A 24,157-nucleotide genomic window follows, 5' to 3' on the forward strand; every position below is an offset into this window, starting at 1 on the left:
GTCTGGACTGTTCTGTAGTCTGGATTATTCTGTAGCCTGGACTGTTCTGTAGTCTGGACTGTTCTGTAGTCTGGGTTATTCTGTAGTCTGGACTGTTCAGTAGTCTGGACTGTTCGGTAGTCTGGACTGTTTTGTAGTCTGGACTGTTCTGTAGTCTGGACTGTTTTGTAGTCTGGACTGTTCAGTAGTCTGGACTGTTCTGTAGTCTGGACTGTTTTGTAGTCTGGACTGTTTTGTAGTCTGGATTATTCTGTAGTCTGGACTGTTCTGTAGTCTGGGTTATTCTGTAGTCTGGACTGTTCTGTAGTCTGGACTGTTCAGTAGTCTGGACTGTTTTGTAGTCTGGACTGTTCTGTAGTCTGGACTGTTCAGTAGTCTGGACTGTTTTGTAGTCTGGACTGTTCTGTAGTCTGGATTGTTTTGTAGTCTGGACTGTTCTGTAGTCTGTGTTATTCTGTAGTCTGGACTGTTCTGTAGTCTGTGTTATTCTGTAGTCTGGACTGTCATGTAGTCTCGATTATTCTGTAGTCTGGACTGTTATGTAGTCTGGATTATTCTGTTGTCTGGACTCTTCTGTAGTCTGGGTTATTCTGCAGTCTGGACTCTTCTGTAGCCTGGATTATTCTGTAGTCTGGACTCTCCTGTAGTCTGGAATATTCTGTAGTCTGGACTGTTCTGTAATCTGGATTATTCTGTAGTCTGGACTGTTCTGTAGTCTGGACTGTTCTGTAGTCTGGATTATTCTGTAGTCTGGACTGTTCTGTAGTCTGGACTGTTTTGTAGTCTGGACTGTTCTGTAGTCTGGACTGTTCTGTAGTCTGGACTATTCTGTAGTCTGGACTGTTCTGTAGTCTGGGTTATTCTGTAGTCTGGATTATTCTGTAGTCTGGATTATTCTGTAGTCTGGACTGTTCTGTAGTCTGGATTATTCTGTAGTCTGGATTATTCTGTAGTCTGGACTGTTCAGTAGTCTGGACTGTTCTGTAGTCTGGACTGTTTTGTAGTCTGGACTGTTTTGTAGTCTGGACTGTTCTGTAGTCTGGACTGTTCAGTAGTCTGGACTGTTCTGTAGTCTGGACTGTTTTGTAGTCTGGACTGTTCTGTAGTCTGGATTGTTTTGTAGTCTGGACTGTTCTGTAGTCTGTGTTATTCTGTAGTCTGGACTGTTCTGTAGTCTGTGTTATTCTGTAGTCTGGACTGTTCTGTAGTCTGGATTATTCTGTAGTCTGGACTGTTATGTAGTCAGGGTTATTCTGTAGTCTGGGTTATTCTGTAGTCTGGACTGTTCTGTAGTCTGTGTTATTCTGTAGTCTGGACTGTTCTGTAGTCTGTGTTATTCTGTAGTCTGGACTGTTCTGTAGTCTGGATTATTCTGTAGTCTGGACTGTTATGTAGTCAGGGTTATTCTGTAGTCTGAGTTATTCTGTAGTCTGGACTGTTCTGTAGTCTGAGATATTCTGTAGTCTGGACTGTTCTGTAGTCTGGACTGTTCTGTAGTCTGGAATATTCTGTAGTCTGGACTGTTCTGTAATGTGGATTATTCAGTAGTCTGGACTGTTCTGTAGTCTGGATTATTCTGTAGTCTGGACTGTTCTGTAGTCTGGATTATTCTGTAGTCTGGACTGTTTTGTAGTCTGGACTGTTTTGTAGTCTGGACTGTTCTGTAGTCTGGACTGTTCAGTAGTCTGGACTGTTTTGTAGTCTGGACTGTTCTGTAGTCTGGACTGTTCTGTAGTCTGGGTTATTCTGTAGTCTGGACTGTTTTGTAGTCTTGACTGTTCTGTAGTCTGGACTGTTCTATAGTCTGGACTGTTTTGTGGTCTGGACTGTTCTGTAGTCTGGACTGTTCTGTAGTCTGGACTGTTCTGTAGTCTGGGTTATTCTGTAGTCTGGACTGTTTTGTAGTCTGGACTGTTCTGTAGTCTGGGTTATTCTGTAGTCTGGACTGTTCTGTAGTCTGGACTGTTTTGTAGTCTGGACTGTTCTGTAGTCTGGGTTATTCTGTAGTCTGGACTGTTCTGTAGTCTGGATTATTATGTAGTCTGGACTGTTCTGTAGTCTGTGTTATTCTGTAGTCTGGACTGTTCTGTAGTCTGTGTTATTCTGTAGTCTGGACTGTTCTGTAGTCTGTGTTATTCTGTAGTCTGGACTGTTCTGTAGTCTGGCTTATTCTGTAGTCTGGACTGTTCTGTAGTCTGTATTATTCTGTAGTCTGGACTGTTTTGTAGTCTGGACTGTTCTGTAGTCTGGGTTATTCTGTAGTCTGGGTTTTTCTGTAGTCTGGACTGTTCTGTAGTCTGGACTGTTCTGTAGTCTGGACTGTTCTGTAGTCTGGATTATTCTGTAGTCTGGATTATTCTGTAGTCTGGACTGTTTTGTAGTCTGGACTGTTCTGTAGTCTGGACTGTTCAGTAGTCTGGACTGTTTTGTAGTCTGGACTGTTTTGTAGTCTGGACTGTTCTGTAGTCTGGATTGTTTCGTAGTCTGGACTGTTCTGTAGTCTGTGTTATTCTGTAGTCTGGACTGTTCTGTAGTCTGGGTTATTCTCTAGTCTGGACTGTTCTGTAGTCTGGACTGTTCAGTAGTCTGGACTGTTCAGTAGTCTGGACTGTTTTGTAGTCTGGACTGTTCTGTAGTCTGGATTGTTTTGTAGTCTGGACTGTTCTGTAGTCTGTGTTATTCTGTAGTCTGGACTGTTCTGTAGTCTGTGTTATTCTGTAGTCTGGACTGTTCTGTAGTCTGTGTTATTCTGTAGTCTGGACTGTTCTGTAGTCTGGCTTATTCTGTAGTCTGGACTGTTCTGTAGTCTGTATTATTCTGTAGTCTGGACTGTCATGTAGTCTGGATTATTCTGTAGTCTGGATTATTCTGTAGTCTGGACTCTTCTGTAGTCTGGGTTATTCTGCAGTCTGGACTCTTCTGTAGTCTGGATTATCCTGTAGTCTGGACTCTTCTGTAGTCTGGAATATTCTGTAGTCTGGACTGTTCTGTAATCTGGATTATTCTGTAGTCTGGACTGTTCTGTTGTCTGGACTGTTCTGTAGTCTGGACTGTTCTGTAGTCTGGACTGTTTTGTAGTCTGGACTGTTCTGTAGTCTGGACTGTTTTGTAGTCTGGACTGTTCTGTAGTCTGGACTGTTTTGTAGTCTGGACTGTTTTGTAGTCTGGACTGTTCTGTAGCCTGGACTGTTCTGTAGTCTGGACTGTTCTGTAGTCTGGACTGTTCTGTAGTCTGGACTGTTTTGTAGTCTGGACTGTTTTGTAGTCTCGACTGTTCTGTAGTCTGGGTTATTCTGTAGTCTGGACTGTTCTGTAGTCTGTGTTATTCTGTAGTCTGGACTGTTCTGTAGTCTGGATTATTTTGTAGTCTGGACTGTTCTGTAGTCTGGATTATTCTGTAGTCTGGACTGTTCTGTAGTCTGGGTTATTCTGTAGTCTGGACTGTTCTGTAGTCTGGGTTATTCTGTAGTCTGGACTGTTCTGTAGTCTGGACTGTTTTGTAGTCTGGACTGTTCTGTAGTCTGGGTTATTCTGTAGTCTGGACTGTTCTGTAGTCTGGGTTTTTCTGTAGTCTGGGTTATTCTGTAGTCTGGACTGTTCTGTAGTCTGGACTGTTTTGTAGTCTGGACTGTTCTGTAGTCTGGACTGTTCTGTAATGTGGATTATTCAGTAGTCTGGACTGTTCTGTAGTCTGGATTATTCTGTAGTCTGGACTGTTCTGTAGTCTGGATTATTCTGTAGTCTGGACTGTTCAGTAGTCTGGACTGTTCTGTAGTCTGGACTGTTTTGTAGTCTGGACTGTTTTGTAGTCTGGACTGTTCTGTAGTCTGGACTGTTCAGTAGTCTGGACTGTTTTGTAGTCTGGACTGTTCTGTAGTCTGGATTGTTTTGTAGTCTGGACTGTTCTGTAGTCTGTGTTATTCTGTAGTCTGGACTGTTCTGTAGTCTGTGTTATTCTGTAGTCTGGACTGTTCTGTAGTCTGTGTTATTCTGTAGTCTGGACTGTTCTGTAGTCTGGATTATTCTGTAGTCTGGACTGTTCTGTAGTCTGTATTATTCTGTAGTCTGGATTATTCTGTAGTCTGGACTCTTCTGTAGTCTGGGTTATTCTGCAGTCTGGACTCTTCTGTAGTCTGGATTATTCTGTAGTCTGGACTCTTCTGTAGTCTGGAATATTCTGTAGTCTGGACTGTTCTGTAGTCTGTGTTATTCTGTAGTCTGGACTGTTCTGTAGTCTGTGTTATTCTGTAGTCTGGACTGTTCTGTAGTCTGTGTTATTCTGTAGTCTGGACTGTTCTGTAGTCTGGATTATTCTGTAGTCTGGACTGTTCTGTAGTCTGTATTATTCTGTAGTCTGGATTATTCTGTAGTCTGGACTCTTCTGTAGTCTGGGTTATTCTGCAGTCTGGACTCTTCTGTAGTCTGGATTATTCTGTAGTCTGGACTCTTCTGTAGTCTGGAATATTCTGTAGTCTGGACTATTCTGTAGTCTGGACTGTTCTGTAGTCTGGACTGTTCTGTAGTCTGGATTATTCAGTACTCTGGACTGTTCTGTAGTCTGGACTGTTTTGTAGTCTGGACTGTTCTGTAGTCTGGATTATTCTGTAGTCTGGACTATTCTGTAGTTTGGACTGTTCTGTAGTCTGGACTGTTCTGTAGTCTGGGTTATTCTGTAGTCTGGACTGTTCTGTAGTCTGGACTGTTTTGTAGTCTGGACTGTTTTGTAGTCTGGATTATTCTGTAGTCTGGACTGTTCTGTAGTCTGGGTTATTCTGTAGTCTGGACTGTTCTGTAGTCTGGACTGTTTTGTAGTCTGGACTGTTTTGTAGTCTGGATTATTCTGTAGTCTGGGTTATTCTGTAGTCTGGACTGTTCTGTAGTCTGGACTGTTCAGTAGTCTGGACTGTTCGGTGGTCTGGACTGTTTTGTAGTCTGGACTGTTCTGTAGTCTGGATTGCTTTGTAGTCTGGACTGTTCTGTAGTCTGTGTTATTCTGTAGTCTGGACTGTTCTGTAGTCTGTGTTATTCTGTAGTCTGGACTGTTCTGTAGTCTGGATTATTCTGTAGTCTGGACTGTTATGTAGTCAGGGTTATTCTGTAGTCTGGGTTATTCTGTAGTCTGGACTGTTCTGTAGTCTGTGTTATTCTGTAGTCTGGACTGTTCTGTAGTCTGTGTTATTCTGTAGTCTGGACTGTTCTGTAGTCTGTGTTATTCTGTAGTCTGGACTGTTCTGTAGTCTGGATTATTCTGTAGTCTGGACTGTTATGTAGTCAGGGTTATTCTGTAGTCTGGGTTATTCTGTAGTCTGGACTGTTCTGTAGTCTGAGATATTCTGTAGTCTGGACTGTTCTGTAGTCTGGACTGTTCTGTAGTCTGGACTGTTCTGTAGTCTGGAATATTCTGTAGTCTGGACTGTTCTGTAATGTGGATTATTCAGTAGTCTGGACTGTTCTGTAGTCTGGATTATTCTGTAGTCTGGACTGTTCTGTAGTCTGGATTATTCTGTAGTCTGGACTGTTTTGTAGTCTGGACTGTTTTGTAGTCTGGACTGTTCTGTAGTCTGGACTGTTCTGTAGTCTGGACTGTTCTGTAGTCTGGACTGTTTTGTAGTCTGGACTGTTCTATAGTCTGGACTGTTTTGTGGTCTGGACTGTTCTGTAGTCTGGACTGTTCTGTAGTCTGGGTTATTCTGTAGTCTGGACTGTTTTGTAGTCTTGACTGTTCTGTAGTCTGGACTGTTCTGTAGTCTGGGTTATTCTGTAGTCTGGACTGTTTTGTAGTCTGGACTGTTCTGTAGTCTGGGTTATTCTGTAGTCTGGATTATTCTGTAGTCTGGATTATTCTGTAGTCTGGACTGTTCTGTAGTCTGGATTATTCTGTAGTCTGGATTATTCTGTAGTCTGGACTGTTCAGTAGTCTGGACTGTTCTGTAGTCTGGACTGTTTTGTAGTCTGGACTGTTTTGTAGTCTGGACTGTTTTGTAGTCTGGACTGTTCTGTTGTCTGGACTGTTCTGTAGTCTGGACTGTTCTGTAGTCTGGACTGTTTTGTAGTCTGGACTGTTCTGTAGTCTGGACTGTTTTGTAGTCTGGACTGTTCTGTAGTCTGGACTGTTTTGTAGTCTGGACTGTTTTGTAGTCTGGACTGTTCTGTAGCCTGGACTGTTCTGTAGTCTGGACTGTTCTGTAGTCTGGACTGTTCTGTAGTCTGGACTGTTCTGTAGTCTGGACTGTTTTGTAGTCTGGACTGTTTTGTAGTCTCGACTGTTCTGTAGTCTGGGTTATTCTGTAGTCTGGACTGTTCTGTAGTCTGTGTTATTCTGTAGTCTGGACTGTTCTGTAGTCTGGATTATTTTGTAGTCTGGACTGTTCTGTAGTCTGGATTATTCTGTAGTCTGGACTGTTCTGTAGTCTGGGTTATTCTGTAGTCTGGACTGTTCTGTAGTCTGGGTTATTCTGTAGTCTGGACTGTTCTGTAGTCTGGACTGTTTTGTAGTCTGGACTGTTCTGTAGTCTGGGTTATTCTGTAGTCTGGACTGTTCTGTAGTCTGGGTTTTTCTGTAGTCTGGGTTATTCTGTAGTCTGGACTGTTCTGTAGTCTGGACTGTTTTGTAGTCTGGACTGTTCTGTAGTCTGGACTGTTCTGTAATGTGGATTATTCAGTAGTCTGGACTGTTCTGTAGTCTGGATTATTCTGTAGTCTGGACTGTTCTGTAGTCTGGATTATTCTGTAGTCTGGACTGTTCAGTAGTCTGGACTGTTCTGTAGTCTGGACTGTTTTGTAGTCTGGACTGTTTTGTAGTCTGGACTGTTCTGTAGTCTGGACTGTTCAGTAGTCTGGACTGTTTTGTAGTCTGGACTGTTCTGTAGTCTGGATTGTTTTGTAGTCTGGACTGTTCTGTAGTCTGTGTTATTCTGTAGTCTGGACTGTTCTGTAGTCTGTGTTATTCTGTAGTCTGGACTGTTCTGTAGTCTGTGTTATTCTGTAGTCTGGACTGTTCTGTAGTCTGGATTATTCTGTAGTCTGGACTGTTCTGTAGTCTGTATTATTCTGTAGTCTGGATTATTCTGTAGTCTGGACTCTTCTGTAGTCTGGGTTATTCTGCAGTCTGGACTCTTCTGTAGTCTGGATTATTCTGTAGTCTGGACTCTTCTGTAGTCTGGAATATTCTGTAGTCTGGACTGTTCTGTAGTCTGTGTTATTCTGTAGTCTGGACTGTTCTGTAGTCTGTGTTATTCTGTAGTCTGGACTGTTCTGTAGTCTGTGTTATTCTGTAGTCTGGACTGTTCTGTAGTCTGGATTATTCTGTAGTCTGGACTGTTCTGTAGTCTGTATTATTCTGTAGTCTGGATTATTCTGTAGTCTGGACTCTTCTGTAGTCTGGGTTATTCTGCAGTCTGGACTCTTCTGTAGTCTGGATTATTCTGTAGTCTGGACTCTTCTGTAGTCTGGAATATTCTGTAGTCTGGACTATTCTGTAGTCTGGACTGTTCTGTAGTCTGGACTGTTCTGTAGTCTGGATTATTCTGTACTCTGGACTGTTCTGTAGTCTGGACTGTTTTGTAGTCTGGACTGTTCTGTAGTCTGGATTATTCTGTAGTCTGGACTATTCTGTAGTTTGGACTGTTCTGTAGTCTGGACTGTTCTGTAGTCTGGGTTATTCTGTAGTCTGGACTGTTCTGTAGTCTGGACTGTTTTGTAGTCTGGACTGTTTTGTAGTCTGGATTATTCTGTAGTCTGGACTGTTCTGTAGTCTGGGTTATTCTGTAGTCTGGACTGTTCTGTAGTCTGGACTGTTTTGTAGTCTGGACTGTTTTGTAGTCTGGATTATTCTGTAGTCTGGGTTATTCTGTAGTCTGGACTGTTCTGTAGTCTGGACTGTTCAGTAGTCTGGACTGTTCGGTGGTCTGGACTGTTTTGTAGTCTGGACTGTTCTGTAGTCTGGATTGCTTTGTAGTCTGGACTGTTCTGTAGTCTGTGTTATTCTGTAGTCTGGACTGTTCTGTAGTCTGTGTTATTCTGTAGTCTGGACTGTTCTGTAGTCTGGATTATTCTGTAGTCTGGACTGTTATGTAGTCAGGGTTATTCTGTAGTCTGGGTTATTCTGTAGTCTGGACTGTTCTGTAGTCTGTGTTATTCTGTAGTCTGGACTGTTCTGTAGTCTGTGTTATTCTGTAGTCTGGACTGTTCTGTAGTCTGGATTATTCTGTAGTCTGGACTGTTATGTAGTCAGGGTTATTCTGTAGTCTGGGTTATTCTGTAGTCTGGACTGTTCTGTAGTCTGAGATATTCTGTAGTCTGGACTGTTCTGTAGTCTGGACTGTTCTGTAGTCTGGACTGTTCTGTAGTCTGGAATATTCTGTAGTCTGGACTGTTCTGTAATGTGGATTATTCAGTAGTCTGGACTGTTCTGTAGTCTGGATTATTCTGTAGTCTGGACTGTTCTGTAGTCTGGATTATTCTGTAGTCTGGACTGTTTTGTAGTCTGGACTGTTTTGTAGTCTGGACTGTTCTGTAGTCTGGACTGTTTTGTAGTCTGGACTGTTCTGTAGTCTGGACTGTTCTGTAGTCTGGACTGTTTTGTAGTCTGGACTGTTCTATAGTCTGGACTGTTTTGTGGTCTGGACTGTTCTGTAGTCTGGACTGTTCTGTAGTCTGGGTTATTCTGTAGTCTGGACTGTTTTGTAGTCTTGACTGTTCTGTAGTCTGGACTGTTCTGTAGTCTGGGTTATTCTGTAGTCTGGACTGTTTTGTAGTCTGGACTGTTCTGTAGTCTGGGTTATTCTGTAGTCTGGATTATTCTGTAGTCTGGATTATTCTGTAGTCTGGACTGTTCTGTAGTCTGGATTATTCTGTAGTCTGGATTATTCTGTAGTCTGGACTGTTCAGTAGTCTGGACTGTTCTGTAGTCTGGACTGTTTTGTAGTCTGGACTGTTTTGTAGTCTGGACTGTTCTGTAGTCTGGACTGTTCAGTAGTCTGGACTGTTCTGTAGTCTGGACTGTTTTGTAGTCTGGACTTTTCTGTAGTCTGGGTTATTCTGTAGTCTGGACTGTTCTGTAGTCTGGACTGTTCTGTAGTCTGGACTGTTCTGTAGTCTGGACTGTTTTGTAGTCTGGACTGTTTTGTAGTCTGGACTGTTCTGTAGTCTGGACTGTTCTGTAGTCTGGACTGTTTTGTAGTCTGGACTGTTCTGTAGTCTGGGTTATTCTGTAGTCTGGACTGTTCTGTAGTCTGGACTGTTCTGTAGTCTGGACTGTTTTGTAGTCTGGGTTATTCTGTAGTCTGGACTGTTTTGTAGTCTGGGTTATTCTGTAGTCTGGACTGTTCTGTAGTCTGGGTTATTCTGTACTCTGGACTGTTTTGTAGTCTGGACTGTTTTGTAGTCTGGACTGTTCCGTAGTCTAGACTGTTTTGTAGTCTGGATTATTCTGTAGCCTGGACTGTTCTGTAGTCTGGACTGTTCTGTAGTCTGGACTGTTTTGTAGTCTGGATGGTTCTGTAGTCTGGGTTATTCTGTAGTCTGGGTTATTCTGTAGTCTGGACTGTTCTGTAGTCTGGGTTATTCTGTAGTCTGGATTATTCTGTAGTCTGGACTCTTCTGTAGTCTGGGTTATTCTGCAGTCTGGACTCTTCTGTAGTCTGGATTATTCTGTAGTCTGGACTCTTCTGTAGTCTGGAATATTCTGTAGTCTGGACTGTTCTGTAGTCTGTGTTATTCTGTAGTCTGGACTGTTCTGTAGTCTGTGTTATTCTGTAGTCTGGACTGTTCTGTAGTCTGTGTTATTCTGTAGTCTGGACTGTTCTGTAGTCTGGATTATTCTGTAGTCTGGACTGTTCTGTAGTCTGTATTATTCTGTAGTCTGGATTATTCTGTAGTCTGGGTTATTCTGCAGTCTGGACTCTTCTGTAGTCTGGACTCTTCTGTAGTCTGGAATATTCTGTAGTCTGGACTATTCTGTAGTCTGGACTGTTCTGTAGTCTGGACTGTTCTGTAGTCTGGATTATTCTGTACTCTGGACTGTTCTGTAGTCTGGACTGTTTTGTAGTCTGGACTGTTCTGTAGTCTGGATTATTCTGTAGTCTGGACTATTCTGTAGTTTGGACTGTTCTGTAGTCTGGACTGTTCTGTAGTCTGGGTTATTCTGTAGTCTGGACTGTTCTGTAGTCTGGACTGTTTTGTAGTCTGGACTGTTTTGTAGTCTGGATTATTCTGTAGTCTGGACTGTTCTGTAGTCTGGGTTATTCTGTAGTCTGGACTGTTCTGTAGTCTGGACTGTTTTGTAGTCTGGACTGTTTTGTAGTCTGGATTATTCTGTAGTCTGGGTTATTCTGTAGTCTGGACTGTTCTGTAGTCTGGACTGTTCAGTAGTCTGGACTGTTCGGTGGTCTGGACTGTTTTGTAGTCTGGACTGTTCTGTAGTCTGGATTGCTTTGTAGTCTGGACTGTTCTGTAGTCTGTGTTATTCTGTAGTCTGGACTGTTCTGTAGTCTGTGTTATTCTGTAGTCTGGACTGTTCTGTAGTCTGGATTATTCTGTAGTCTGGACTGTTATGTAGTCAGGGTTATTCTGTAGTCTGGGTTATTCTGTAGTCTGGACTGTTCTGTAGTCTGTGTTATTCTGTAGTCTGGACTGTTCTGTAGTCTGTGTTATTCTGTAGTCTGGACTGTTCTGTAGTCTGGATTATTCTGTAGTCTGGACTGTTATGTAGTCAGGGTTATTCTGTAGTCTGGGTTATTCTGTAGTCTGGACTGTTCTGTAGTCTGAGATATTCTGTAGTCTGGACTGTTCTGTAGTCTGGACTGTTCTGTAGTCTGGACTGTTCTGTAGTCTGGAATATTCTGTAGTCTGGACTGTTCTGTAATGTGGATTATTCAGTAGTCTGGACTGTTCTGTAGTCTGGATTATTCTGTAGTCTGGACTGTTCTGTAGTCTGGATTATTCTGTAGTCTGGACTGTTTTGTAGTCTGGACTGTTTTGTAGTCTGGACTGTTCTGTAGTCTGGACTGTTTTGTAGTCTGGACTGTTCTGTAGTCTGGACTGTTCTGTAGTCTGGACTGTTCTGTAGTCTGGACTGTTTTGTAGTCTGGACTGTTCTATAGTCTGGACTGTTTTGTGGTCTGGACTGTTCTGTAGTCTGGACTGTTCTGTAGTCTGGGTTATTCTGTAGTCTGGACTGTTTTGTAGTCTTGACTGTTCTGTAGTCTGGACTGTTCTGTAGTCTGGGTTATTCTGTAGTCTGGACTGTTTTGTAGTCTGGACTGTTCTGTAGTCTGGGTTATTCTGTAGTCTGGATTATTCTGTAGTCTGGATTATTCTGTAGTCTGGACTGTTCTGTAGTCTGGATTATTCTGTAGTCTGGATTATTCTGTAGTCTGGACTGTTCAGTAGTCTGGACTGTTCTGTAGTCTGGACTGTTTTGTAGTCTGGACTGTTTTGTAGTCTGGACTGTTCTGTAGTCTGGACTGTTCAGTAGTCTGGACTGTTCTGTAGTCTGGACTGTTTTGTAGTCTGGACTTTTCTGTAGTCTGGGTTATTCTGTAGTCTGGACTGTTCTGTAGTCTGGACTGTTCTGTAGTCTGGACTGTTCTGTAGTCTGGACTGTTTTGTAGTCTGGACTGTTTTGTAGTCTGGACTGTTCTGTAGTCTGGACTGTTCTGTAGTCTGGACTGTTTTGTAGTCTGGACTGTTCTGTAGTCTGGGTTATTCTGTAGTCTGGACTGTTCTGTAGTCTGGACTGTTCTGTAGTCTGGACTGTTTTGTAGTCTGGGTTATTCTGTAGTCTGGACTGTTTTGTAGTCTGGGTTATTCTGTAGTCTGGACTGTTCTGTAGTCTGGGTTATTCTGTACTCTGGACTGTTTTGTAGTCTGGATTATTCTGTAGCCTGGACTGTTCTGTAGTCTGGACTGTTCTGTAGTCTGGACTGTTTTGTAGTCTGGATGGTTCTGTAGTCTGGGTTATTCTGTAGTCTGGGTTATTCTGTAGTCTGGACTGTTCTGTAGTCTGGGTTATTCTGTAGTCTGGACTGTTCTGTAGTCTGGACTGTTTTGTAGTCTGGACTGTTCTGTAGTCTGGGTTATTCTGTAGTCTGGACTGTTTTGTAGTCTGGGTTATTACAATTATACATTGACTTATAACCAAAACAGTCACAAGAAAGTCATGTAATTGCTTCACAGTGAAGCAATTACATGACTTTCGTTAAGAAATATTCTGTGATGCATGATGTCGACTTCATTGGACACATGGTTAATTGTAATTTTCTACATATTGGACATAAAAATTTCATATTCCAAACACATATCTTTCCTTAGACGTTACTGTAAATGATCATATTTTCATTAGCAGAGGGGCTCTTCCAGCACAGGAGCGGCTGTTTGTCAGCCATCTTGGATTCTGAGGAAACTTACTTGTAGTTACACCGACTGACCACTGAATTGACTTCAAAGGAGTATGGCAGCAGAGAGCACTCTAGAGGGTAATATGCAGTTCCACCATACAAACCAATGCATTCAAAAGCAAAAGACTTTAGTAGCCGTCAGTGACCGCTATGCATTTTCCATCAAATTATATTCCATTGAAAAAAAGTCTCCACAGAAAGGCTGAGTCAGGCAACTGTGATATAATGTTGAAGTAACTGATATGGAGATTTCAGAGAAGTGGCCCTCTAACCATGGAGTTTTATGTGTAGGCATCAGGGTTCTGATTAGCTCTGAGATATGAACACTTTTAACACAGATTTAAGAGAGAAGCTGAGGAGGTGCTGGCAGGAGTTTCACCAACTGAAGCACATCTGAAAGCATCTTTGTTTTCTTTCATACATACGAAATTCAGCTCAGAGGTTAACTGAGCTTTGAAAGCATCTGTGTTGCTTCAACAGATTAAACATGATCAAGTTCAAATTTCACTCCACATATCACATAATTACTTTTAATAATACAACATACTGTATGACTGTACAATCATTTACACACAGAATTACATCATTCAACTCCGGGATAAAAGTAGTTTGTTGCTGTAGATGAGGAGCAGGCTGTCCGATAGCCTTTTAATGGACTGTAGAGGATGGATGTGGTGCTCTGAGAGCACCACACCACAGCCGAACAGGCTGCTGTCGACGTGGAAGACCACATAGCGCTTTCTACACCATGCACACGAATCATGACGTCCCTATGTGTAAGTTTAGAAAAACATATACCCGACCCAATCCTAAACACACTTGTCATTTGAGCTAAGATAGTATAACAGTGCTGAGTATAATGGAGCATCAGTTTCCCTGAGGGAACCTCCCAGAGGGATTAATAAAATTTTCTGAAGATAACCACCGATCTCACAGGAAAACAGAAACAGTAACTGCAGGAAACGCTCTGTTCTGTAACATCGGACACTTTAAGTGTGAGAAGTGGATCGATTTGTGTCCTTCCAGATGATGGAATTGGCACTTTCTTTAAAGCCACTGCAGCTTCATTCATTGGTCACAAATGAAAGTGAAGCAACAGATGGCCGTCTGGAGGTAAACATACGAACTACAGGTCATTTTACACTCATCTCATGATGCAGCAACCAGCTGATGGTCGCTGAGGACAAATGATTAGTCTTTTAGTCGGTTAGCCTTGCAACCTGGAACCCCCCCCCCCCCCCCCCCCCCCCCAGTCTGCTCATCTTCAGCAAGGCATGACGAAGACTAGCAGCATGAAGGAGGAAGACTTGTCACGCTGTCAGGGATGCTGTCAGGGCCAGTCAGCTGTTTGGCCTTCAGGCTGCTGATAAGCTTGTTCCTTCGCTCATAATCATGAAACTGAGCTGATGAAGGTCATTTCTACCTCTGATTATTGTTATAATAAAGAATTATTTCACTTTTAGGCTTGTTTCATCTTAAAATGTGAGAAATCTCTGAAGACTAGAAGGTGCTTTTAGACAGAGGGTCCTTGTTCTCGCCGGGGTCGGACTGGGACGTTGATGAGGAAGAGGAGGACCTGTCAGGGTTGGATGATGATCTTTACACACTTAAATGAGGAGAATAATTAGGTGTAAAAAGTCTTGGCAGAGGTGAGATGTGAAGCTTCAGTAGTTTATGCTGCTGAAGATTTCTTCCCTCATGCTGACCGTGTCCTGCAGCTCGTGTGTTTTAAACAGATCATTTATCACATGGAACAACAAACCATTTCAGAACCATGGTTCCTCACCTCTTCCACACCTTCACAGATGTGTCTGAATCCTGGGGAAGAAGTTTTTAACTGAATTTTCAAACACAACCACACACCTCTCATTAAACGTGTGCTTTGATCTGATCCACTGATGTCAACCTCAGAATCATCCTGGTTTTGTCCAGAAATGATTCAGACAGAGGTCTAGGTCACTTCAGCAGGTGTGTGAGCTGGTCCTGCAGGTTTCTGGAGTGCTCCACGCTGGAGGACGACAGGGACAAACAGCAGGATGAGCAACGTTGTCAGGGTGTGTTGTGTCTTACGGCTGAAGCAGTGACGTCAGCTGACATCCAAACAGGGTTGTGTTTAGACTTACTTCTTCTGGATGGCCTCCTGCCTGTCAGACACACTCCGTAAGTTTCTGAACCACAGTGAATTATTTTGACATGACTGCAGTCAAACAGCTGATTGATACTCACTGATACTGTAAATGAGTCGTGATGATGGACATTTTTCTCAGACTCTGGAAGATTGAAGAAAAGAAGATTAAATTTTGTGGGTAATAAAAGCAGAAGCAGAGATGTCTGCCCCTGATGATGATGATGATGAAATGCTATTATTCCTTTAAAAGTTTTTATAGTGCTGATTTTCCTCTAATGGTTTCCTCTGTTAGAATGCATTGCTGTAGGTTTTGCCTCCTTTAAGCAGACTTACATCCTCAGAGTGCAGAATGGCGTCCTCCTGAATCACCATGTTTCTGGCTGCATGACCGAGAAGCTGGAAGAGACACCGAGAACAGGTGGTTGTTTTTTATTGTTAACCTGCTAATTATGTTCGGAATAAATCTTTTAGAAAAAGTCTGAAAATGATAAAATGAGTAAACTGCAAGTAACACCTAATTATTTTATGAATGTTGTGTCTGTTGAGACTCTCAACACAATTAGTTTAAATGGAGTGAAAAAACGAATAAAAGTTGTCAAACCAGCTGATGTTTGGCTGGTAAAACTTTATTCTGATAGAAGACAAAGACGTAGCAAAAACAACTCATCTGACATCCATCTTGGTCGTCCTTCGCTAGTTTATAGTCATACATTTGTAAAAGTTTGCCTTCTCATAGACCCTCCTGCTCTTAACACTTATAACGGACATAGATGACACACACACACACACACACTCTTTTAATGACGTAACATTAGTGAACAAGTTAACAATGTCTTAATAATTAACAGTACTGAGCAGTTAAACAGCCTAATTCACTGCCATGAAAACGAATGTTGTGGGGAACACAAAAGAGAAAAATCTGCGTCCTCTGGGACAAACTTTTAATTTGTTGGATTATTTTCTTCACTACTCCGGTGTTGGTAGATTTGTTTTTACTTATTTGTTTGGATCTTACTGTTGTTGGTTGTTTATCGTTGTTATTAAAAAAAGAGATGTAGTCAAATCATAATGTAGTTTCTTCTTCTTTAAACAATGCCACAAATAAGAAAGATGCTTCACACACTTTCAACCCAGCAGCATAGAAACGACCTGCAGGAGGACACGGACGAGTGTCAGGACGTATCTGAGCAGATGTGGACGAAAGGCTCTTCTTGTCTGAATGCTGTTTTGATTTGAACAGTTAAACTTTTATGTCTCATGGCATCAGTAGTACCTACTAGTTCTGGCTCAGTTAAATAAATCTTTCTCAAATAGTCTAGTAAACAAATTAACTATGTTGGTTTTTCTGGACTTTTTTTAACACCAGCCTGAGTCAGAAAAGTTCCTGATACAGAGCAGACTCTTCTTCTGAAGGAAACCTTCAATGTCTGCACCAACGTCTTTCAGCTAACAGTTTCTCTCTTTTTCTTTGGCCAGGCAGGATAAATTTGACCTTACACGTGCCGAGTGAACTTGACCTCAACTTCATCCTTAACTCCAGCTAAACATTCCTGCTGGATGAAGACATTCCCTCAATCAGCTCAAGGCCACTAACTCAGACACTAAGTGGACAAATACTTAATGCTTCCATCACATCATGTCACATCTTCAAATTAATTTATCACAAATATACAAAAGCACAGTCAAAGGATGAAACAAGGAATCTTGTGCAGAATAAATCTGGACAAAGTATTAAAAAAGTCATTAGTTTTCAACTGAATGACTGATTAACACGTTAGGCTTCAGTAATGTTAAAACTCCAGTTCCCTTAAAAGTCTCTGTATAAAACGAAAATAGAAGCAGAAAGCAATGATTTCCAAACCTCATCAACCATATTTTAGTCCCGGTAGAACATAAACAACATTTCAGCTGTTGAAACTAAAAACATTTTACCATAACGGGGAAAATATGAGCTCATTTTAAATGATGCAGCAACACGTCTGGAAAAAGTTGGAAGAGGTGCAACAAAAAGCTGGAAAAGTACCTGGTACAAATGAGCAACAACTTCAGAAAAAACAGCATTAGGCAACTAATTAGGTTAACTGGTAATGTCCGTAACATGAAAAAGGAGCATTTCAGAGAGGCAGAGTCTCTCAGATATAAAGATGGACAGAGCTTCACCAATCTGAGAAAAACTGGGTGTAACGAGTGTGAACACAGTTCACCCTGAAACCCACAAATGCAGGTTAAAGCTCCATCATGCAGAGAAGAAGCCAGATGTGAACAGGATCCAGAAGCAGCTTCTTCCGTCGTCTCTGGACCAAAGCTCATTTAAAATGGTCTGAGGCAAAGTGGAAACCTGGATGAAGATGTGAACTAGTTTGTGGAAACATGGACGGCGTGTCCTGCAGACTAAAGAGGAGAGGGAGCATCCAGCTTGTTATCAGTGGACAGGTGAAAAGCTGCATCTCTGATGGGATGGGGCTGCATTAGTGTCTATGGCGTGGGCAGCTTCCACATCTGTGAAGCTCCATCAATGCTGAAAAGTACATGGAGGTTTTAGAGCAACATCTGCTCCATCCAGACAACGTCTCTTTCAGGGAAGGCCTTGCAGATTTCAGCAAGACGATGCTGAACCACATCCTGCATCCATCACAGCAGCATGGCTTCACAGGAGAAGAGTCCGGCTGCTGAACTGGCCTGCCTGCAGTCCAGACCTTTCACCTCTGGAACTCCAGTAGAAAACTCAGGGTTTTCTATTGCAGAAAGAGAAGTAAGTCAAATTCTGAAACCCTGAGTTTCTACAGGTCTCCTCCAACTGAAGCAGCTGCCAAACATGGGTTTTCATTAGGGTACGACTGATATGGATTTTTTTAGGCCGATTCTGATATTTCACATAAAAATTTTCCGATAACCGATTAATAGGCTGATTCATTTCATTCATCAAAATATATAAAGAATAAATTAACTTCATTTTTGGTTCATTAACGCTTACACCAACAAAAATATGAATTACAGGCAGAACATTTTACGGTTTCACAACATTTTGTCTTCATATGTTTAAATTTAAAACAGAAGAATTTCTAAAAACATGCAACAAAGCTTTAAATAACTGGAAAATTAAAATATATAACCTTAAAAAAGTCTACAAATCTATAAATGAACTGTATAAACGAATGATGAATGAATTAAATATATCTTGTTTTGTACTTCTTGCTGATGTAAATTAGAAGTAGGGTAAAGTACAGGTAGAAAAATATATGTAAGATGTTTGCCTCATATGTCAAACACGAGTGAAGTTAAACATTATTTATGCAGCCTTCTGATGCCCTTCAATGTTAAATTACATTTTTTAACTCCAACATTTTCTTTGCCATGAAATATATCCTGGCATAAATCATATATGAACCAAAATAAAAACCAGATATGTTTTTCTCAAATGTCAGAAAGACGTCATCTTTGATAGCGTTGTGTTTTATATATAATGGTCACCATGGTCTGGCACTAACTGTAACACAGAGTCGCTGTTACAGCCGCTCACGCTAGTATTTTCTGACAAAGTAAAACTAAGACATGACATCATGACGGTGGTGAAGACAGACTGTAATGTTAATAAAGTTTTAGGTGCTGCAGTGAGTAAAGCTCCTCCCCTCTGCATCCACACCTCTCCTCCTAAAATATGCCTCCACCTGCAGCTGACGGAGTGATGGACGCTCGTTCTGGACGCTCAGATATTTTATACACTTACGTTATTTCTGCAGTTACTGGCTACTTAGCTAATGCTACGCTAGTTTGGGATAACAGCGATGCTATTGCTGACATAGATGACTGGCGATATGTGTGAACTGCCGACATCAGCCGGTTCTTTATTTCATGCTCTTGATGTGCTACTATGGCTAAAAGTCGACATTGCAATGCTCTAACATTTTACATGCACATCCTGTTCTAGTGCTTCACACTTCAAAATAAGAGTTCCAGTAAGCCAAAACATTACAACGGGAAGTGCCTTAAGCTAATTTAGCACAACTTTAGCAACTTAGCGTAAATAAAAAGCTGACCGACACAAAAAAGCATGCGTAACTGGTCATTACACACTGAGTTAAACTGAAACTGGAGACATGCTGAGTCATTAATTTCACAACATTATTATAAATTTACCTGTTGGGAAGCTCCACTCGGCCCATTGCTGTAATGTAACCTGGCTAGCTACTAGCTAACCCTGCTGAAAACACGGGGATGACTGTGGGACTGAATGGAGTCAGAGCTCCATCTAGTGGACAAACGCTGCAAGGACATCATTCTGCAGACTCCAACACAACAGCATTTCCTGTTTTATAAGAAAGTATGACTAAATCAGCGTATAATCAGCAAAACAACGGCCAATATTGGCCATTTTGAAAAGGGTTAAAATCGACCGATTTAATCGACCTGCCGATTAATCGGTCGGGCCTTAGTTTTCATATCGTGATCTCAGAGATTTAAAAGCTGAATTAATACACAGTGATTTACTGTGTGGGGGAGGATTTTCAGACCTCTAATAGATAATCAAACATTTCCTGATCGATTATTCCCTGATCAATATCTCATGTAATCTTACCCATTTGCAGTCATTTAAATCTTCCGACCATATCCAACATCACACAGCGCAGTCATGAACTATGGGGTGCCAAGTGTAAAAATTCAGTATAAAAGTTGTAGCTGACACATTTTCATTATTTATCTCACTTTTCTCACATTTAGCACATTTTTCCTACATTTTCCTACATTTAACATAACTTTTAATAACTTTCACTTTCAAATAGAACATCTAAATCTAAAATTTAAATCTAAATCTAAATGTTTAAATCTAAATCTAAATGTTATGTGTTAAATTTAAATGTTTAAATCTAAATCTAAATGTTATATGACAAGGCAAGCATCTTGTTTTTATGTGTTTTGACTTTGGCTCAAGTAGCCTGATGAAGCCCCATTTCGTCAAGGGATAGATGAAAGAGGAGCCTATTGAAAAAGAGAAAACAAAGATTTCTCTTAATGGACTGAGTACAGGTAGTGGCTTTTAAATAATACACACACAAACTTTGGACATTACAACATTTACTCAGTTAAGGATTAGGAAATGCATTCTTGGTTCACTTCACTTTTCTTTGTGAGTGACGGCAGTGATAGCGATAAAGTTGCCCTGGACGTTAGCTACAGCTAAGTAGCTAGCTAACAGTAAAAGTCCGCAAAATGTTGTTTAGAAAGTTAAAAATAAATATATGCATCTTACCATTAATGGTGTGAGTGGTTGGTTGGAAGTGTACTTTGAAGTGCAGCTCGTAAATGCAGAAAGACTTTCACAGTAAAGACCTGTGTGTGTGTGTGTGTGTGTGTGTGTGTGTGTGTGTGTGTGTGTGTGCGTGCGAGCGAGTGTTTCCCTACTAGCGTATTGGTTGAGGTTAAAAGGGGCGGGGTTAATTAGCATATATTCGAAACATTTAGGTTAAACATTTAGATTTAGATTTAACATTTTGATATAAGATTTAACATTTAGATTTAACATATAACATTTAGATTTAGATTTAAACATTTAAATTTAACATATAACATTTAGATTTAGATTTAACATTTAGATTTAACATATAACATTTAGATTTAGATTTAACATTTAAATTTAACATATAACATTTAGATTTAGATTTAACATTTAAATTTAACATATAACATTTAGATTTAGATTTAACATTTAGATTTAACATATAACATTTAGATTTAGATTTAAACATTTAGATTTAACATATAACATTTAGATTTAGATTTAAACATTTAGATTTAACATTTAGATTTAACATATAACATTTAGATTTAACATTTAGATTTAGATTTAAACATTTAGATTTAACATTTAGATTTAGATTTAAACATTTAGATTTAACATATAACATTTAGATTTAGATTTAAACATTTAGATTTAACATATAACATTTAGATTTAGATTTAAACATTTAGATTTAACATTTAGATTTAACATATAACATTTAGATTTAACATTTAGATTTAACATTTAACATTTAGATTTAACATATAACATTTAGATTTAACATTTAGATTTAACATATAACATTTAGATTTAACATTTAGATTTAACATTTAGATTTAACATATAACATTTAGATTTAACATTTAGATTTAACATATAACATTTAGATTTAGATTTAACATTTAGATTTAACATATAACATTTAGATTTAGATTTAAAATTTAGATTTAACATATAACATTTAGATTTAACATTTAGATTTAACATTTAGATTTAACATTTAGATTTAACATATAACATTTAGATTTAACATTTAGATTTAACATTTAGATTTAACATATAACATTTAGATTTAGATTTAAACATTTAGATTTAACATATAACATTTAGATTTAGATTTAAACATTTAGATTTAACATATAACATTTAGATTTAGATTTAACATTTAGATTTAACATATAACATTTAGATTTAGATTTAACATTTAGATTTAACATATAACATTTAGATTTAGATTTAACATTTAGATTTAACATAAAACATTTAGATTTAGATTTAAACATTTAGATTTAACATATAACATTTAGATTTAGATTTAACATTTAGATTTAACATATAACATTTAGATTTAGATTTAAACATTTAGATTTAACATATAACATTTAGATTTAGATTTAACATTTAGATTTAACATAAAACATTTAGATTTAGATTTAACATTTAGATATAACATATAACATTTAGATTTAGATTTAACATTTAGATTTAACATATAACATTTAGATTTAGATTTAAACATTTAGATTTAACATAAAACATTTAGATTTAGATTTAAACATTTAGATTTAACATTTAGATATAACATATAACATTTAGATTTAGATTTAAACATTTAGATTTAACATATAACATTTAGATTTAAACATTTAGATTTAACATATAACATTTAGATTTAGATTTAAACATTTAGATTTAACATATAACATTTAGATTTAAACATTTAGATTTAACATTTAGATTTAACATATAACATTTAGATTTAGATTTAACATTTAGATATAACATATAACATTTAGATTTAAACATTTAGATTTAACATTTAGATTTAACATATAACATTTAGATTTAGATTTAACATTTAGATATAACATATAACATTTAGATTTAGATTTAAACATTTAGATTTAACATTTAGATTTAACATATAACATTTAGATTTAGATTTAAACATTTAGATTTAACATATAACATTTAGATTTAGATTTAAACATTTAGATTTAACATTTAGATATAACATATAACATTTAGATTTAGATTTAAACATTTAGATATAACATATAACATTTAGATTTAAACATTTAGATATAACATATAACATTTAGATTTAGATTTAAACATTTAGATATAACATATAACATTTAGATTTAAACATTTAGATATAACATATAACATTTAGATTTAGATTTAAACATTTAGATTTAACATTTAGATATAACATATAACATTTAGATTTAGATTTAAACATTTAGATTTAACATATAACATTTAGATTTAGATTTAAAATTTAGATTTAGATGTTCTATTTGACCATTATACATGTGGTTAAAAGTTATGTTAAATGTAGGAAAATGTAGGAAAAATGTGCTAAATGTGAGAAAAGTGACATAAATAATGAAAATGTGTCAGCTACAACTTTTATACTGAATTTTTACACTTGGCGCCCCATAATGAACTGGTATCACAGACAGGTGCTCTTCTTTTTTGTAAATGGGATGTTTCAGTTTGTTCCAGATTGTTTTGTGTTACTGAACAATCTGGAAAAACAACAGTGTGTTGAGCCACGCGGAAAGTCCTCACACATCTGAAATCATAATTTCATATATTACATTATCTTATTTGTTCACACACAAAGTTAAGGATAGTCTACTGTATGTCTTTGAGCCTCCAACCACAATAGAAAATCCAGCTGTTATAAATCAGTACTCAGATTTGGCACACATGTAGTTTAACCTATGCTGAGCCAACTTCTCTCCATCACAGCAGGAGGAGGAGGACGGTGGTTCCACAGCATAAATCTCCACACTGGATGGTGTGTGAAGTTATGATTTCCAATGTGTGGAGGACTTTCCTCACAACGCCACAGACTGTTGACATAGGTAGATTTCAAAGTTTCTGATAGCAGGCGGTCCTTGACAGCTCCAGTCCTGTAGGTTTTAGATGTTTCCTGCTTCAACACACCAAAATCAAACTACATGGATCTCTTGCACGCTGACCCATGAACCGGATTCAAGCGCAGCAGGAAGCATCGTAACCCTGCCAGAGAGTGGCACTCCACCACTGACTTTTGGCATCCATGCCCTATAGTAAACTTATAGTCTTATAGCATTCCTCTCTAATTGTGAACGATAGCCGAATCTGTTACCATGGTAACAGGGTTCGCCTTATCTCTCCTTTTGTTACTAAAAACCAAGAATTTCCCCCAACTCGGGGTTAATATTCTACATAACCCGCTTTCTGGAACGGACACGGATCCTAAAAGCATTTAACCCAAACAAACAAAACAGACTCCTCTATTCTAGCGGTACTTCCGGTTGCTGTCTTCTGAGGAAGACGTGATCTACATCCAAAAACACGTAAAAACCGTCTCGTGCTGCCGTACCTCCTGACTCCGGGACCCCTTCAGGACCTGGCGGGTCAGCGCGATCACGTCCCCGCTGCAAGAGCCGACTTTGTCGGACAATAAACCTTTGACAGACTGGCCGAATCGCGGCTGAGACTCAGCTGAAGCCATTTTGTATTTTGTGGAAGAACGGTGCGCGGAGAGGGTCAAAACAGACGACAACGCGTTCATGAACCGCCTTTTCCCAACAGACTTCCGTTAGTTGATTTCCTGTTTCTAAAACCATCCAAGCTCGTTCCGTTTATTTGTTTATTTGTTTGTTTGTTTATTTGTTTGTTTGTTTGTTTCCTTGCACTGTTTAAAGTTTGCATAAAATTAGGGAGCATACATTAGTATATATATGTAAGATTAGTATAAAATGCATGGCTAATAGTAGGATACCATATGAGGAGTACCAAGTACAAGTGCAATAGGAAAAAAGAAAAAAACAAACAATAATGAATATCAAGAGACAAATACAAATTAATTAATAACAAATTAGCTGTTTTATATAAAGTGAAGTACAACATTCCCACTTACAAGTATGAATATGGTATATACCCAGCATGATAAGAAGGCTGACAACATCTGAGATGCTGGTGTCCAGATGCTGGTTCTGATCTTTAGTTGGAAGACAAACATTTGTATTTAAAGTTTAGATTTCATTACAAACGGAAGAAATCAAGTTCTATAATGAAAAATAGAAGAAAATGCTGAAGATGTTCCTTTTTAAAGAAAATGTTGACAATCCAGGAAAAAAAAATGCATTTCAAAGATACAATGATTAAAATATGAACAAAGTTTATTACCTTTCCACTTCTCCCACAAGCAAAAGAGATGCCTTAAAAATATATATCCCACTGCTTTTTGAGGCCTAATTTAATTTAATTACAGGGAGTTTGCAACATTTATTTTTTCTGTGTGAACCAGTTCATTTCCGTACAGATCTACAAAGCTGGAAATAGTTAAGGATT

At 38.9% G+C, this 24,157-nt stretch overlaps 1 protein-coding gene across 2 annotated transcripts; it reads right to left on the bottom strand.

Annotated features, from left to right (window-relative positions):
- Positions 1-12,912: 12,912 nt before the first annotated feature.
- borcs7 (BLOC-1 related complex subunit 7) lies at positions 12,913-23,366 on the bottom strand. Of its 2 annotated transcripts, XR_006013087.1 has the most exons (6): positions 23,184-23,366; positions 14,860-14,922; positions 14,625-14,668; positions 14,522-14,542; positions 14,185-14,406; positions 12,913-14,004 (listed from the first exon to the last, which is right to left on the bottom strand). XR_006013087.1 is itself a non-coding variant. In XM_042009677.1 (5 exons), the coding sequence occupies exons 1-5, from the start codon at positions 23,313-23,315 to the stop codon at positions 14,355-14,357; spliced, it is 312 nt and encodes a 103-aa protein (XP_041865611.1). In that variant the 5' UTR covers positions 23,316-23,366; the 3' UTR covers positions 12,913-14,354. The 2 variants fall into 2 exon arrangements, 1 of the variants encoding a protein (XP_041865611.1); XM_042009677.1 differs by having other exon boundaries at positions 12,913-14,406.
- Between the last annotated feature and the right edge of the window lie 791 nt (positions 23,367-24,157).

This window comes from Melanotaenia boesemani, chromosome 16 (genome assembly GCF_017639745.1).
Source record: "Melanotaenia boesemani isolate fMelBoe1 chromosome 16, fMelBoe1.pri, whole genome shotgun sequence".
In the NCBI taxonomy this organism is placed as follows: domain Eukaryota; kingdom Metazoa; phylum Chordata; class Actinopteri; order Atheriniformes; family Melanotaeniidae; genus Melanotaenia; species Melanotaenia boesemani.